The sequence below is a fragment of the Phalacrocorax carbo genome, chromosome 2 (assembly GCF_963921805.1).
Source record: "Phalacrocorax carbo chromosome 2, bPhaCar2.1, whole genome shotgun sequence".
Classification (NCBI taxonomy): Eukaryota; Metazoa; Chordata; class Aves; order Suliformes; family Phalacrocoracidae; genus Phalacrocorax; species Phalacrocorax carbo.
This window is the reverse complement of record NC_087514.1, coordinates 35,622,330-35,639,943: the sequence shown is the minus strand read 5'-3', so window position 1 is coordinate 35,639,943 and position 17,614 is coordinate 35,622,330. Positions and strand designations below refer to the sequence as shown.

Genomic DNA, 17,614 nt, shown 5'->3' with positions numbered 1-17,614 from the left:
TAGTCATAAACAAACAGGAGACGTTCCGACTGGGATAAAAGGAAAAAAAAAAATCAATGTGAAGATAATTAAGCATTGGAACAGGCTGCCCAGAGAAGCTATGGAATCTCCATCCTTGGAGAACTGGAAAAAAGACATACGCAACCTTGTCTGCACTCTGTACTGATGCTGCTTTGAGCAGGCAGTTTAGATGACCTCCTAAAATCCTTTACAACCTGAAGGATTCAATGATTCAGTGATTCAATAAAAATCTCCTTGTTCCTCCACTCATTCATACCTACACTCACACAGAGGACTCTCAAGAGTTAACTCATCTAATGGCAATAAAAGCCCTAAAATATTTACAGAAAGCATTTCAATTGTCTCGAATAATCCAAATCCTACAGAGACAAAGAGAAGTTAAGTATAAATATAAATTTAGAAAGCAATACTTACTATTACTTGTTGGCTCAGGAAACCCAACATTCTGGCCGTTCCAGCTCTTGTTTTCTCCAAGCTGAAACAGGTAGAAAAAGACAAATAAGAAAGGGCAAATTACTCCTTAAACAGAAACATTCATGTTTATAAATTTAGTTGAAAGATTCTAAAAAGGATGACTTCAGATTGCCATATCTGCTCACAAAACTTTGCTAACGCATCTTAATTTTTGTCTAAAATAGGTTATTTGAGGAATGTACCCTTCACGAATAAACATTAACAACTATTGCCTAACACTGAAATATAAATGTTTCCCCCAGGATTAGGCTCAACTCAATATGTTACCAAATCAGACTTAAATTCAAATGTTTTAAGCAGCTCTCAACTGAAAACATACACAGACAACAGAGAAATTACATTCTGAAACAAGAAGATCCTAATATCTGCCTATGAAAGAATGCATAAACACTACAAAGTACTTTGGGTGTAATTTAAAAATATTTACTTGCTAGGAATCCTTTTAGTTACTGAAGCGGAAGCAAAAAAAGATGGCAATTTTCCATTATTTTACTATATACATTTTTTTGAAGAAGCTAACTGTCTTCATATTAACTTTATTATGTTTAACACCTGGTATTACTCTGAGACAGAAAAGGGAAGCAATTAACACAGAAGCTCAAAATAATGCCATTCCTGAAGCCCACACAGTAAATAAGATGGCAGTGTTCTAGATTTACATCTAAATGTGGATAAACAAGTCCAAGCTTCCTCATGAATTAGGAGCTATTGACAACGAGAGGTGAATGTGAAACAAATGATCCTTTTCAGATTTCAGTGGGGGTTTGTAAGCTAATAGAAAAACTCGCAGCAATGACATGACAAAGTTGTGATCATTTGCTCTGGAAGACAGGGTTGATTGGAAAGCGGAAGAGAAGTGAAGGAGGATCAGCCAGCTGAAATCTGCCTCTGCATCTCAGATGTTACATTAAAGCCGTTTAGATTACCATCATGTTGTAATGCAGACTACTAAATTATACGTTTTCCTTGGGAAAGAGCAGGGAAGAGCACACTATGCAAAGCAGCTATTCTCACTGTTTCCCTGCCTCTCCTCATTATGTACATCCCAATGTGGTTAGAGCCTAGGCAATGTGCAATAAAAATGGGAGATATTTAGTGGAAAGGGAAGACAGGTATTAGAGCTGCCTCTCAAACTGGTCACTCATCTCCATGCACTTTAATTTCATATAACTCTTTTTATTCATATTATGAAGCAGATAATACGTATATTGGAAAACATAGAAGACAACAGTTCTTCAAATGAATAAGCAATACGAAATCTATAAATATATTTGTATTTACTGCTGTCTGTCACAACAGCGTGGTTTTGTCATGAATCCATACTATGCATCCATAACATGATTTGAAAATCTGCATGAGCATGGTGCTACAATATCAGAAGAACATTTCCAACTCTCCTCATTCCTCTCTTTTTACTGTTTACCTTGATCGTGATATGGAATTTAATAAGAATTCGTCTATCAGTAAGTTGTCTTTAGTGCTGCTGTCTCACATGAGTGCAGCCTACTCTGGTTTTCTTTTCTCTAAGAGAATAGAAGTGGCAAGAAGAAATGAAAAGATGGAAGCATGAAAAAATGAAGACATTACAACTCTCCATTCTGATCCACAAAGCTAAAATTCTGGCAGCTACAAGAAGTCTCCCAGGGCACTTTCAAATTGCTCTCCTCAGGGCTCTGCACAACCATTACTGACTTCTTCCAGGAATCTGATTGCCTCAGAATAGGGCAGAGCCTTTACTTTTTCACATCACCTTGATTACCTGTTTACCTGTGCTCTCATCAGCACCATGCATGGCTCTTTTTATGCTCTTAATTAGTCCTCATTAAAACAATGAACACAGTCACATTTTACGCACCACAGTTAAGCTAAAAATACTGAATTTGGGTTGTTTTTTTTTAAGGCGGGAGGAAGGAGATGAAAGGACTCAGGGCGAGGTGGCAGGAGAAAGAGAAGTTTCCTTTTTTAAAAGCATCAAAAGCAACACAAGTGAAAATTGTCCATTTAGATGCCAACCTGATATATCAGCTAATCTACATTGGGCCCCATTTTGGATTCAAAGAGAGAAACAAGTATCTTCTTACAGTACATTTTTATTGTGCAATTTATATGGAAGCAATTTTGCAATGCTCAAATTGGTAGAGATCTAAAGGCTATTTTCCCTCTTCTCCAGCAGAGTTTAGTTTGAGAATGAAAATGCTTTCATCTACACAAACTAACTTGTGTATTTGCTTTAAATATGTTCATTCTGTTATATATAGAAGATAAAGCCAGATGTTCTAGATATTTTATGTCCTTAACCCCAACAAAGCTATAAAAATTTGTTCTATGATCTTGAATACTCCCACTACATAAAATTTGAGTAGTTCACATTTTTTGGATACAGTATCATGTTTGCTCATTGTGTTCAGAATAATATTAGGCCATTGTATGCTACTCTATCAATTCTAAGATATCTACATCTGCCAGTATGTAATTAAACAGCTTTTTTTGAAGACAATGCACTTGTAAGCAATAGTTTAATAAACACAGGGAAACAAAGCAGCAGTGCCCCTTTTTAGCCACTCAATTTTTTTTTTCTAATTTAACCACAAGTTTCCACGGTGTAGAGCTCTCCAAAGCAACTATGTTTTGGGATTGATTTCTTCAGGCTTTATCTCTGAAAATCACTGAGTAAAAATAGTTCAGCCAATTTGAAATCCAAGAATGAAAACCTATGTTCTCCTACTAGAAAAAAAAGTTGACTTTTCTGTTCTGCTTTGTTTTTCAAGAAGCCTTTTGGCCAAACTGGCAGTGAAGAAAAAGTTGAAACTGGTAAAGTATCTTCTACAGCAGAAAAGTCTCAGCATTCTGGTGAAAATGAATTATCATTTGACTCTGTCATAAGCCTTTTTTAAAATGGCTATGACTGCATAGTGTGTTCTCACTAGGAACACCGCCTGGCCTCCAAGTACTCTGTTTAGACTATCGCGCACTTGTATATGACTAAGATATATAGTGAAGAACATAGCGGAGGTGATTGTGAATAGCATGGAGCTGCTCCTCTTAAAGGACAGGGAAACAGAAGGAGGTGGAGCCAATTAACCAGTATGGCATTTATCTTTTCCTGCCTAGGAGTATACAACATATAGGACAGAGTACCTTCCTATATATTTATCCAATATTCAGATTTATCATGTGGTCCCCAGAAAAGCCCAGCAGAACATTCTGCTGACCCGAGCTAGCTGGTGCAGCCACAGCAAACTTAAGCCATGATCAAAATATATACATGCAGTGACTCTGCATAAGACAGAAGCTGTTCAGAGTCCACAGCTTAGCCAAATACCTTACCAAATATCTCTTCAGGATACAAAAGGCAAAACCTTACAATTTTGGTTACAAAACCTTCCATCAATAAACTCAAGACAGGAGAGGAGTGTTAAGTTGCACATCACTAACATGGAAATACATGCCTGCAACACATACAAATTTAAAATGTAATTTCTTCTTTACAAAAAAGGATGACACACATTTTCTTTCTCAGTCATCAAACCTGAAAAGGCCATTATTTTTCTGGAATGCTTTTAGTGCATACACAACGGAATACAAACATTGACTACTACGACTAATTCATGTATGAAAATTAATAACGTCATTCCTCTCAGTCCTCTCACAGACGCCCAAAATGGAATCAAAGCAAGAAGCATGTTTATCCTGATTTGTAAGTAGAAATAGGCGAACACACCACTTTTGCACACACACTATCCTCTGGAACTATGTTTCTGTTCTTAATCACTCTTACAGGAGGAGGGGATGCACTTTAGCTATAGAGTTGTAGCTAAATGAAGGCTGATCTCTGACAAGCAACCTCCTAAAACAGGGGGTGCACAAGTTTAAGCTCCTGTTCTGACTAAGTGACTAGCCGATACAGCTACGAAATCTAGCAAGGGTAAAATGTGGGCATCATAACAATTGGTTCTCACCTTTTCTGGCTGGTCTGGAAGAGGAGTGGAGGCTTTGTAACCCAGCTGTAGCAACATTGCTTCTGCTGCATTTCTTTTAGCTATTTTCTTGTTTGGGCCTGTTCCAGTAGTAATCTCATTGCCTACTTTTACCTTAAAAAGAAGACATTGATCATAATCACTATAAATGCAAGACTCCTTAATATCACCACGAAATAATCTTGCTGACATACCCACAACCGTCAGCTCTTTTGATGAAGATGCAATCTTGGAAAAGTAAGAATAGAGCAGAAGGGGACTACAATACTGCTTCACACAGAGGAGCTTGCTGAGATTTTTCAGAAGGTCCCCAAACTTGTACCAAAGAGGTACATTTTTTGTATCTCAGTGCACACACAGTTGTGTCACTCTTCCACCAGCCTCTGTGCCAACCCCATTCTCCCTGCAGAACATCTCCCCCACTCTTAACGCAGGAAGTGCTACAGGATCTGGACTCCCTTCATTCTTGTAGGAGTGGTGCCTGCAGCAGCTCCCCAGCATCATCAGGACAGTATCCAGAAAAACAGAGGCACAATGACCTAGAGATTAAAATGAGAACGGTTTCTAAAGAAAGATGAAAACCATTTTGCATTCTTCCTCCCCCTTTGTCACATTGCAAGGAACAGGGGGGCTGGGGCTGCTTTCTTTTCTGCATTTACACCCGATTAGCTTTTACCAAAGTAGTCTTTGGAAAGGTTCCTTGTTGGACCTGTAGTCTGTACAAAGGGTTTCTGGCAAACAAGATGCCTTTCATAAAACTAGGAGAAATTAAAACCTCAAAATAAAGACAAATTATAGACAATGGATATCCATAAAGAGTAAGGCTCGAACTGATTCCTTGGTTTTGGTACCATTCTTGAACTCCTGAAGCTGTATGTGTCTGGTTTGTGATATTAGCACTGTCATTATGCAATATTCATAGCTCTTTGATAGCTGTGTTTCATTCTGTCCATTAAGCCATTTTATTTGCTAAATTTTCTCTTAAAATCATATGATATCTTAAAAGTGTGTTAAAAAAGGAAACCAAAATAAAATAAAAATAATAAAATAGCCAAGGTGATCTGAATAAAAGAAACCTTAGAGGTCAGACTGGACCTTTGACCACTTAGAGGTCAAAGACCAGAAACACTCTGGAAGGAGCGTTATAAGAATTATAAAAACAGGCATAAAACTGTTACTATAAAATTAAATAAATTCTAAATATTATTTAGTAATTTATGTTATTCAGTAATTATTCACGTTCCTCAAATTATCATGCATATATTTTCCTAAAATTTTTAATGTTTCTTTACTCAAATATCGATTAGTTCTACATACAAAGATGTTGTAAATAAATAATAATGGTCATGAATATCCCTTCAAAGTACATATATAATTAAAAGTACATATATAGTTAAACATACATAAATAAAAAAAGATTCACCTACCTAAGACAGAAATATTAATAATCTTGAAATAAAAACTTTATCTTCTATACAGTTCTGCAATTAGAAAATAGCCAATCTGCTACAAGTTTATGTGCAATAAAATTGAGGGACTTTAATGGGACAAGACAAAATGATAATTTATAACATAGCTCACAATAAATCAATGTGCTGCTATTTCTCAGACCCGTAAAACTGGTTTAGCTATTATTATAACCTCTATCAAGGATTAAAGGTCTGGCTACAAAGAGAAAGAGCTTTCTGAAATTAACTTTGGGAACAGAACACCAACTAATGTCATCAGAGGTTTTCTTCTGTTTATCTAGTCGTCAGGACAAGTAATTGGATCCATTTCATCACATCTAAACTTGCTCTTTGTGTGACAGATAAAAATGAACATATTATCTCTGGATATTTTACTTCCACATTCAATTAAATTAAATGAAAACATTGTTTAAGTAGTTTATACAAAGGCTTTTTATTCTGATAAGGTTTTTTGCATGTCATAATGAATCCACTGAGGAGACTTCCTGAAGGCGGGAGAAACAGCAGCACGATTTTAGTGTGAAAATATTATAAAAGGGTAAAAATGGGGCTACGGTGTTTAAAATTTTACATAATAAAGCAAGTGGTCTATGGAATCTCTTAGACTCTTTCTTTCACAAATGTTCCTAGACAAGGGAATCTTCTATGTGTTCACTGCTTTTTTTTTTTTTAATTCAAACTAAAGATTTTACCATTATTGAGACTCCTCCAATGGAAAACCAGATTCTCAGCCCATCTTTCTAATACTGGACTGCATTACACAGTCCTCTCCTGATGCCTCACACAACCATCTCTAACTGTGGACTTCCCCAGGGGTGTCTGAGCAAGGGAAAAGGGATGGTCTGTGATAGGATCAATCCTTTTCAAATACTTTCACACAGCATAAAAAGTTGGAAATCCAAGTTTATACTCATAAATCAGATTCTGTAACAAAAGGAACCCAATATCTTCTTTTGCTTCAGAGAGACAAATAATAAATTACCAAGAAAGACCACTGGGGTCCCAGGAAATGAAGATTGCTAGCCTTTCTTGATAGACACGAAGGAGGGACTTAAAGATTTAAGTGAAAACATAACTAATTTTCTGGAGGAGGAGGTGCTGGAACGTCATAAATTTCGTTTGTGATCAGAAGTGACAGTTTGGTGTGGTTTGTGGACAACAAGTCAAAACAAGTTCAGGTATGCTGTTCTGAATTGTTCCGGCACAAAATTGCCCGAGTGAAAACACAAGAGCAAAGAATTCTTTCCTGTTCCCAATCTTTCTTAACTTGCTGTTGTGCTATATAATACAATATCAATGGTTATATCAAACCTTTGTGAATGTTCTTCATTGAAAAATTAAAGAAATTAACGATCTACTGTTTCTGTATTAGGCCCATAGCCTTTAACTGGACCAGCTAAAAGATGCAATGGAATGTTTTTTTTGCGGTATTGCAGATACGAACAAAGCCACAAAGAAACTGAAAAGCTGAAAGGAGGTCTTACAAGATTTACAACACTATTATTTTAAACCAAAATGCTTGGTAATACGGAGACATTTATATCCGTATTTCAGAATACTTGTTTGTATTGCAATCCTCTGATCAAGAGTAGTAAAAAAATAGTAAAAAAAAATTTTTTTCCAAAAGACAAGTACAAGTAAATAAATCATGAACCAACAGTGACATCAGGGATAAAGACAGAAACCATCAGGTGAAATAAAAATAAGAAGTGTATAAAAAATGTAAAACCACTACAAGAAAAGCATCTAGAAGACGCATAACCTAATTGCCACTTGTTTCAACAAGAGAAAGAAGAAAGTTCAAACTTTCTGATACTGTATTTCATAATCTTATATAACTGACCATAAAGCAACAAGCTAAACACAGACGGATCCGCTTCGTATTATGCCACCATTTTGCTTCAGTTTTAACATAACATAGCACGGGCATTATCTCTAACGTGACAACAGATGATACCTGCATAACAAACTCTCGACGGCGAGGCATTCCTCTCTCTGAAAGAAGAACATACTCTGGCTCCTTCTCCTTTTTAGCCTGTTGGATCTGTGCCAGACGACTGATGGGATTCATTCCTTGACCATATTCTGGTCCAGTCTAAAACAGGTTTAAAAGAAAGAACCATTACTTCAGCATATATCCATACAGCTATTATAGTGCTTCAATAAATTATTTACTAGGGTTACCTCTTCTTTAATACACCCTTTGAGAGAACAAGAAGTAAATTTCTTCCCATCTTCTGATCATGAGACAGAAGATAAGAATCCACAAGCTCAAAACCACGTTAAATAATATGCTCCTATTGCCTGCCACTGTTGCAGGTAGTGTGCATACCTAGCACCTCTAAGCTACTAATACCCTCATCTATCTATGGAGGTCCTATGGGGATGGATGAAACTTAGGAGATTCATCGATCAACTATATCTCATTGCCCTGTGCCTTTGACCCTTCCCCCCAACCCCTTAAAATAGGTTGCCACAACACTGGAACAAACAGTATGCTAAGAATAGGCAGAGACAAAAAAGATTCGCTGTATAACAAGGGAGCTGCCTCTCTCAGCCTTCCTTCTCAGCACGCCTGCCTTCCATCCTACAATGCAACTAAAGGTGCGGAAGGTTTACTCTGTTTGCGTGTCACAGGAATTCACCCTCAGAATACTTTTATGTAGTGAAGGTAGAAAAGACAGAGGAATATCTCCAATAGCTAGAAGTGTTGTGAATTGTGAGCCAACCAAAAGTATTTCAAATACTTAACAGACAATAATCCTCACAATAAGATGTCAAAATGTATGGTTGGTGGGGGAACTGATCTGATGGGGGGGAAAAGGGACTGAGAAACTGGTCTGTCCAAGATTACACAGACAGGTGGAAATCGACAGTCCTTACAAACTATCTAGTTCTGAAATCCTTTTAATACATTATTAGTCACATGGCAAATGCTCTTTCAAAGCAAACAGCTATGAAAATATTTGTTTGTAGATCTTCAGGGAACGAAATTAAGACCTAAAAATATTTCTCTGAAGTCATATTTAACTGATTTATATACCATAACACAAAGAATGAACTTGCAAATGTAAATGGCATCTGAATGTAGGACCCTCTTTATGTTATTGAGAAATTTCCTTTTCATGAAACCGTTTGCAGGATGACGGATCATCAGCAGTCATGCTTGTTTGAGCTTTTCAAGTAAGAATTCAAAGAGATTTCAGCGACTGAAGGCAAAGACCAGAGAAGGATATTATATTAAGAAAGCTGTGCAGCAGATCCTTCATAGCCTAACTGCTGAAGCTGTTAGAGAAGATGTAGGTGAAAGAATTAAGACAATGTCATGCACAAGGACAGCTGTGTGGGCAAGGAGCCAGGCAGAGACAAAATGCAGAGCAGGCTAAATAAAGTGCAGGCCATAAGATATAGCCTCATAAATATATATATATGAATAAAAAGAAGTTACTGTTGTTACTTTTTTGATGCTCAGAACGTGTTGGTTAAGTTAAAAGAAATGGGTATACTGAAAGCATTTCTGAAGTTTGGGTATTCAAACAATAAAAACCTTCTACATATCCAGGTTATTTCGACTATTGACATTTCTTTCTAACACGGCCATCTTTGGATAATTCTATTTAAGATTGTAATGTAAATGGTACATAGCAATATAGGATATTTTTACATTATTATACCCTGAGCATCTTTCTTGAGAAAAACTTTCTGAAGTGAGACAGTCAGAGCCAATCCCTTTTCAGATATTCAGCTTTAAAGCTGCATTAATGCTGATGGGTTTCCATTACATAATTTTTTAAATTTGAGAATTAGATCCCCAGAATTTCAGTAGGAGACAGGTATCTAATTAACTGAGGCTTGTTTTTTTAAAAAAAAAACCAACTTATTTTGTTTTAAAGGCAAATGAAAAGAGGAAGATGATGAAGTAAGTCCTTTGTACACTTTTAAAACTCAGTTTTGCACTCTCCAAAGTATTTTTTTATTCTAGATGGCTTTTCTGTTGGCTGCTCCTATAGAACTCTGCACTCGGCATACTGAGTATACGGATTTCTAATGGTCATACTTCAGTAAAGTAAGTACTGATCTACATATTTTTACAATTTATCAATGTAACATTCAATAAGGGTTGAGTTCAAGCCATACTGCTATAATGCTGTCCAGCCTAACACAATGCAAGCTATGGACATAACATAATTGAGAAAAATTGAAGATTTTTCTTTTTTTTTTTTTTTTTAAAACAAGAAGCAAATACAGAAAAAGAGATGAAATTTAGGTCCTAAAACTATATTCTGAAGCACAGGTTTTGGACATGAAGGTTTCCTGGTTTTTTGTGCAATTCTAGTCTTAAGGTTCCTGATCTGCATAGTATGGGGCAAAAGTGACTGTAACACCAGAGGGAAAGTGAACAACTCTCTAATGTTATTTACAGCAACCTAAAATGAGTATGAAAGGCTACCGATGTGTGCTTACATATACCTAAATGACTATCCAACATGCCAGACGAGAAAATCATGTAGGAAGAGCTTAACTACTTCCTCACAAAATAATACTTCCTAAAATAAAATGAAAAGTAGCAGATTTTGGCCCCTTCCAAAGCCTTGTTTTCTGCACTTGTCACCACTCAGATGAAAAGTTAATCTGATTAGCTGTTCAGTGCTGAAACTAGGTAGTGATGCTTCATAAATACATGGACACTCTGTGGCTGCTTTTGTTAGATCTTTTGGAAGACTAATTACTTTAGATGACCCTTTGATTTTGTATGAATTTATGATGAGCAGACAAACCCGGGCTAGTCATCGTAGGCTGACTGAATTGTAGAAGTAGCAATAAATCCGCTGCCACACGGAATAAAAGCACGATTTAAGAAGCTTGAGCCCACAAGAATCCAGAGCCTATAAGGGAAGGCTCATCAGTGCAGCAAGAAACGTATTAATTAATATCTCTCAGACAGGGCACATTTTAATGGAGGGATGGTTCAAAGTCCCCAAGTCCCCCACGGGCTGCTCTCCAGTCATTTTGCTATCTGCATTTGAGAACTACAGAGCCTTATCAAACACAGGCACATGGAAGAAAAAAAAGTATTGTCCTTTGGTGCTTGACAAGTGACACACTAGGCTGAGATGTCAACATACTCTTGGCCTTCTTTCAAATCTTTCAAAAATCAAAACAAATTTAAGCTGAAGCTAAAAAACTCCTGAATCTAGCTCCACAAGGGGAGGGAGCTGGACTGTGCACCATTTCCCCCTATGTCTACTATTTCATGTATCTCTCTCCCTCTTCAAACTGGGGAGGGAGGAAAGACCAGGGAGAGAACCATTTCCCCGTATATGCTAGCAGGGCCTCCCAGAGGAGATGATGCTAAAAATTCACATGGCTGTACAGAGCTGCTTGGAGGTTTTGATCCTCCACTAGACTCGAACCAAACCCCTGAAGACTTCAGTGATGTGAGCTCAGTTCTTAAACTGAGTGCCTTGCAAGGCATTTTGTTTGAGAATTTCACAGCACACTCAGAATTTAAAAAAGCAGGGGCATATTAGCACAGGCAAACAAGTAACAGTATCAACACAAAATGACAAATAAGCCTTTACTGATTTAAAATCTGAGTAACTCTGATACTTTCTGAGCAAACATTTTTACTTCTGTCAAAGGCAGACACATACCTTCAATATTGTTTTTGGACGTTTTTTAAAGTAAAGTTTTGGCTTTTCAATCACAGGAAGAGGAGGAAGTTTCTTAAGTTCTTGTAGGACAGCCATTGCAGCACGTTTCTTTGACAGTTTCTTGCTGTTGCCTTCTCCTTCTGCAGTGAATTCTCCTACTGTAACTCGTGTAACAAAGCTCTTCATGTGAGGAGGTCCACTTTCTTTAATCACCTTTTAAGCAAAAGTAACATTGAGTTAAATCACCCTACAAGACTATAACTTAATATTTGTATCTCTACAATGCACTGACAACTAATGCAGTTTTCCTTCTAACTGAAGGCTTTAGATGGGTTTTCATAAAATCTGGACAAGTATTAATGACAGTATCAGGTTTGAGGACAGAAAATTAAGGCTAAAGAGTTAAAGCAAATCTAACAATCATATTCAGTGTTTCACAGAAAATACAGTAGACCTATATTTTCAAAAAGATTTATACAATAACACGATACACAAGAATAATGCATATTTAAACCAAGGCTGCTGGTTTTTGTCTTGCAAGGTGCTTCACGTACTAACGAAATTAAATTCATGAAGGTCCACTAGGCTTTGGCTATTTCTTTACATAAAACACCTTCAAAACTATATCTATATGGCATCACTTCAACCCATTTGTAATTTTTTTCTATTAATATATTTTTTCTAATAATACATTTTTCTATTAAAAATGTAGGATGTTCATGCATGGTCCCAAACTTGAGTCTTAAAGGCCCATATTTTTACGCTGTCCTAGCTACAGTTAGCATGCCTGCTCTCAACTCTTACCTTGCCAGAGTACACAACTCAGAGCGATATCCCATACATTTGAAAGGCTGCCACAGCATTGCCACCACAACTCTCAGCTGTCCCTCCCAACCATAAGGGCCATCATAACTCACACAAAAGCCAACCAGTTCTGAAAAGTTTAATTTATTCATTCCCTTCCAAACATATTCAGGAGGACAAAGAGAAAATCCATTTCAAGGATTTCTTCACTATTAAAAGTTAAAATAATATGGAAAAAAATGAAATTCTGAATGCTGTTCCTTCTTTTAGCTCTTTTTCTGTCTTCATTTTTACATGCATACACGTCCCCTCTTAGAAGACCATAGTGTTGGGATGCATTCACCAACAAATCACAGCACTGCAAGTGCTAAGGTAGCCATCTCTTCATGTATGTGCCATTTACTGGTCTGGATAATGCCTATGAGGAATTAGAGACCTTATTTGGGAAAAGCTTCAGTTATTTTGTTTGATGGGTGGAAGCAGCTGCCTAATTTAATCTTTGTTACATGCGTATAAGAAGACATTAGAGCATCTGACAGACACCTCTTCGTATTATCTTCAAAATCAATACAAATACGTATTTTTTTCAGTAGGTGCAATTACATCAAACCGTTTGTTGAAGAAGTATAATGCCTGAGTGTAAGGGAACTGAGGTAAAGGTGCTAGGGACTTCTTGGTGTAATAACTAAATTTTTAATGGGCTGAAACCTTCAACCTTAATATTATTACAACATGTTTTGTATTAAAGTTCTTTTTATCAAGGTCACGTCCCTTGCATTATTTAGTTTTGCTGTTACACTGTAATGAGGTCTCCTTAGGCTTGTATTTCTTTTTTAAGCTCTCTTTTGTGGCAGCTTCACCCAGCAAATACAATTATCACAGCATACATCAATAAAAAGACACAAAATGAAAATTAACAGACAACCTTGTCCGCATTTTCCCAGAATAAGACGACATCTGTGCCAGCATGCGGTATTTCTGTTGCAGTCCAGGAGTGTTCCCACTCTAAGATTCCAGGTAATTTCGGAAGGCTTTTCAAGATTGCCTCCCTTGAAAGTTGCCCACTAGTGCTTCGCTGCATGAGAAGGCAGCAGCGCTTTCGAGGCACTGACCCACGCTGAGCCACGGGAAGCTGCGCTGCCTGCACCAGAGCAGGGACGAGCCCAGCGCCGGGATCTCCCGCTCGCAGGCACAGTTGGCTTCGTATCAGTGCTGAACACTCTCACTGCACTGCCGTGTTTCCCACTCTGTTTTAAAGGTGTATCTTAATCGTCCCTGTACATTGCTATCCAAGTATTACAACACATTGGCTGTAAATCATGGCTAGGTTAACCTTACTAAGGTCCTTAATCTTTATGTGGTCTTACTAATACCATTATATAGATGTTTCTACTTACATGTAATATAACACATTAATAAAATATACAAGAATGTCTATACTGACCAGATGAAAAAGGACAAAATAACTTGCTTAAGAAATATAATTGCTGAGTTCCTAAAATATTAGTTTTATGTAAGTTTTCTCATATATATATATTCACACAAATACAAATGTATGAAAAAGAATGTTAATACAAAACCAAATTATATTTTTATATACATGAAAATATATTTCTTAATACAAAACTAACGTATTCCGTTGTGTTTTTCATCTTTTAAACTTTTAAGTATGTGACACAAGGTAAATAATTGCCTGGAAAATGTTCAGAACTGTTTCTTTGTTAGTGTTCAAATGAAAAAAAGTCAGTGTTGTCAATGGAATGAACCCCATAGGATTCAGATGGGATCCGGATCAAGCTAAACATCCAAATTTGGTAATTTAGCAAAAAAAATATTTAGCTAACAACATTTTTGGTTAACCCCAGATTTAAGATCTTTTTACTCCATATGATTTCGAACAGTTGTGCTATAAGCCTAGGGACAGAAAACACTAAAAAGAAATTCAGCCTTTGCTATCCAAGAACACTATATGCATTAGTACATTAAACTATTTCCTCAGTTGAAAGATACGACCCGTGGACCAAATCATGGCTAATTTAAAGCTGAGAATTTGATTAAGGGTGACAGTTCAATACACTTTTCTTTTTTCTGTTCCACTGATTTAAAGAATAACTCCAGCAAGAGAAAACACATGGGGCCAAAACACACCTAAGGTCAAGTTACATCAAGAGTGAATTTGGCTCAACTTAATGAATCATGCTGACAAATGAAAAACAGCAGTACAATTACAATGAAGGAGCAACACTGCTTCAGTTATTAATGAGACTGCAGGTAGAAAATTCAAAAGATTACGACAAGATTAAATGGACATAAAAAATAATAGATGAGACAAAAAGCAGATCAACAAAAACATGTCACCTACAACCATGGTTATTTAGAAATTTTAAAATACCAACATATCTCCATGTGCTTGTGTGGGCAGACATATCAGGTTTCCCCAGCTTAAAAAAGAGAGAAAAAAAAGTCTGGATATTTTATTAAAACTGGAATGAGGAAGGGCGACCATCATACAAAACTTGAACAACAGCTACTCAGTATGTCAATCACCCAATCTGAAAGCCTTAATCCCCAGGTGAGCAGGAGCCAGATGGGCATGAAACTTCCCACTAAGAACTTGCTCAGTCTCTCAGAGACAGCAATTTCATCTGTTCCTGCTTCAAAATACAGAATCGTTGCCTCACTGTGCTAAGACTGGGACACAAGAAACTGCAACTGTTTTTCCCAGCAGAACACTGGAAGGGGATGAGGAGCAGAAAATTTGCCTGTTCAGGCACTCTATCCTTTCGCTCCTGATATTGAGGATGAAAAAAAAATGTATTATTGTATTTGCTATTCTAAAGAAAGAACACTCCAATACAAAGAAAAATACTGAAAATAAAATCATGATCTGAAACACCCCAGCATGTTCTAATACCTGAAGCTGTTGACCCCAGTTATGTCTTCTAGGCTCACCCAACTCCTTACTGACAAGTCAGAAATAAAAAACATATATGTTGCACAAGAACCAAAAAAAGCAAGATTTAAGCCTACTGTCAAGGAGCAAATAAGAAGCAAAACGACCACTGAACAGCTATTCTAACAATTCCTACAGCAATCAGGTTTGATCCCTCCTTAAAAATTGTTCACGGAGAGTCCCACAAATGCCTTAGAAGAGTTGCATTTTGACTTAGCAGTTGATGTCTAAAGGTTAGCTAAGGAGGCACCAGTGAGAAGTATGGAGTAAAACTTAGAATCATAGAATCATTAAGGTTGGAAAAGACCACTAAGATCATCAAGTCCAACCATCAACCAAACACCACCATGCCTCCTAAACCATGTCACAAAGTGCCACGTCTACTCGTCTTTTAAATACCTCCAGGGATGGCGACTCCACCACCCCTCTGGGCAGCCTCGTCCAATGCTTGAGAACCCTTTTTCCTAACACCCAATCTAAACCTCCCTTGGTGCAACTTGAGGCCATTTCCTCTTGTTCTATCACTTGTTACTTGGGAGAAGAGAATGACACCCACCTCACTACAACCTCCTTTCAGGTAGTTGTGGAGAGAAAGAAGGTCTCCCCTCAGCCTCCTTTTCTCCAGGCTAAACAACGACAGTTCCCTCAGCTGCTCCTCATAAGACTTGTTCTCCAGGCCCTTCACCAGCTTCATTGCCCTTCTTTGGACACAGTCCAGCACCTCAATGTCCCTCTTGTACTGAGGGGCCCAAAACTGAACACAACATTTGAGGTGCGGCCTCACCAGTGCCGAGTACAGGGGCACGATCACCTCCCTGCTCCTGCTGGCCACACTATTCCTGATACAAGCCAGGATGCTGTTGGCCTTCTTGGCCACCTGGGCACACTGATGGCTCATGTTCAGCCAGCTGTCAACCAGCACCCCCAGGTCCTTTTCTGCTGGGCAGCTTGTTCTTCGTTTGAACTGAATGCTTTTATTTTAGTTAATTATTTAATAGATAGAAACCCCTTAAAACTCATCCTAAAGTTCCTAGGCAACTAAAACTAGCCATATTACATAAATCAGGATAGGCAGAAGAAATCCACAGGGTTCTGCATGCTCTCCCTATTTTCCACCCCTTGTGCAATTCTGAGGACACGTTTATATAGAACTTTGCATATCTTTACCACCATTACTTAGTTGCATAACACAGCACTGTTGGAACATTGGCTAAAGCTTCATCAGATGAAGAAAAGGCAGATCATTTTATAGCTATTGCACAAAAAAAAAACAACCCAAAAGCAGAGAAATCTTTGATGCCTGCCTGGAATAACACAAAACCATTTGTAAATAAAATCCTATTAGAAATATCAGATCCTGGGGACTACCCATAATTGCTTAGCAGTTTTATTGAAATATAAGCCAGTACCAAGTTCAATCAAAAGTCTATTTAAGAATGTCACCTATACTTAGAATTAAAGGCAGGAAATAACACAAAAGCTGTCAGGAGAGCAAGAAACTGTCTTTTTTCCACGTTGTTAACATTCTTTGGCAAGTGACACATTACACTTTTCCTGTACTAAGTATCTCTGCCTTCATTCTCTCCTTACCAAATGCTCTGCCTTAAATAAGCTGAACACAGGAATGAAGTTAAGATGATATTCAAAGCACTATGTGGCTTTTCTTTCCAACCTCCAGGCTATTCTGTGACCCAAGACCATTCCTCTCCTTGTATTTTAGTGTATTGATTTGTATGGAACTATTCCAAATACTTTTAAATACTTAAGGTAGAAAATTATGTGTGAAAACTAAAATGTTAAATATGAGCTTCCTTTTTGAAACACAGGCATGTTTCCATTATGTCTAATCTTTTATAAGAGTTATGTTCTTTCCATGTAGTTGCAAACTGATACACCAACACCACCAGACACCCCAGTCTTATCCTCCAGATTTTACACCCTCTTAACTTTGGAATCGGTCCATATTACATAGACCACATATACAAAGCACGTACGCGTCTTGTTATACTGAGGAATTCCTTAGTCAAAAATAATATTCTTTGTCTTTGGCTCTCTTATGTATCTTCTGAGAGATTTCTCAGATTTCTAAGAAGGTCCAAACAGTTGATTTCACATTGGCCAATTCATGGATATGGACCAAACTTGTCAGTAAACTGCACACAGCATACTGTAAGGCATGCCATGGCATTATTTATTTTTTTGGCATGCAAATATGTGCCTATACTTCAAAAGGAAAAAGCACTGGAGAAAATAACCATCACC

General features: G+C 37.3%; 1 protein-coding gene across 5 annotated transcripts in view; it reads right to left on the bottom strand.

Moving 5' to 3' along the window:
* Window positions 1–17,614, bottom strand: part of STAU2 (staufen double-stranded RNA binding protein 2) — a 178,923-nt gene that overhangs the window by 97,502 nt on the left and 63,807 nt on the right. For all 5 annotated transcript variants that reach the window (XM_064442537.1, XM_064442540.1, XM_064442539.1 and 2 more), the window contains exons 8-11: window positions 11,596–11,808; window positions 7,899–8,036; window positions 4,455–4,586; window positions 436–496 (exon numbers count right to left, since the gene is read on the bottom strand). In XM_064442537.1, coding sequence (XP_064298607.1) covers window positions 436–496; window positions 4,455–4,586; window positions 7,899–8,036; window positions 11,596–11,808 — 544 coding nt within the window. The remainder of the gene's footprint in view (window positions 1–435; window positions 497–4,454; window positions 4,587–7,898; window positions 8,037–11,595; window positions 11,809–17,614) is intronic.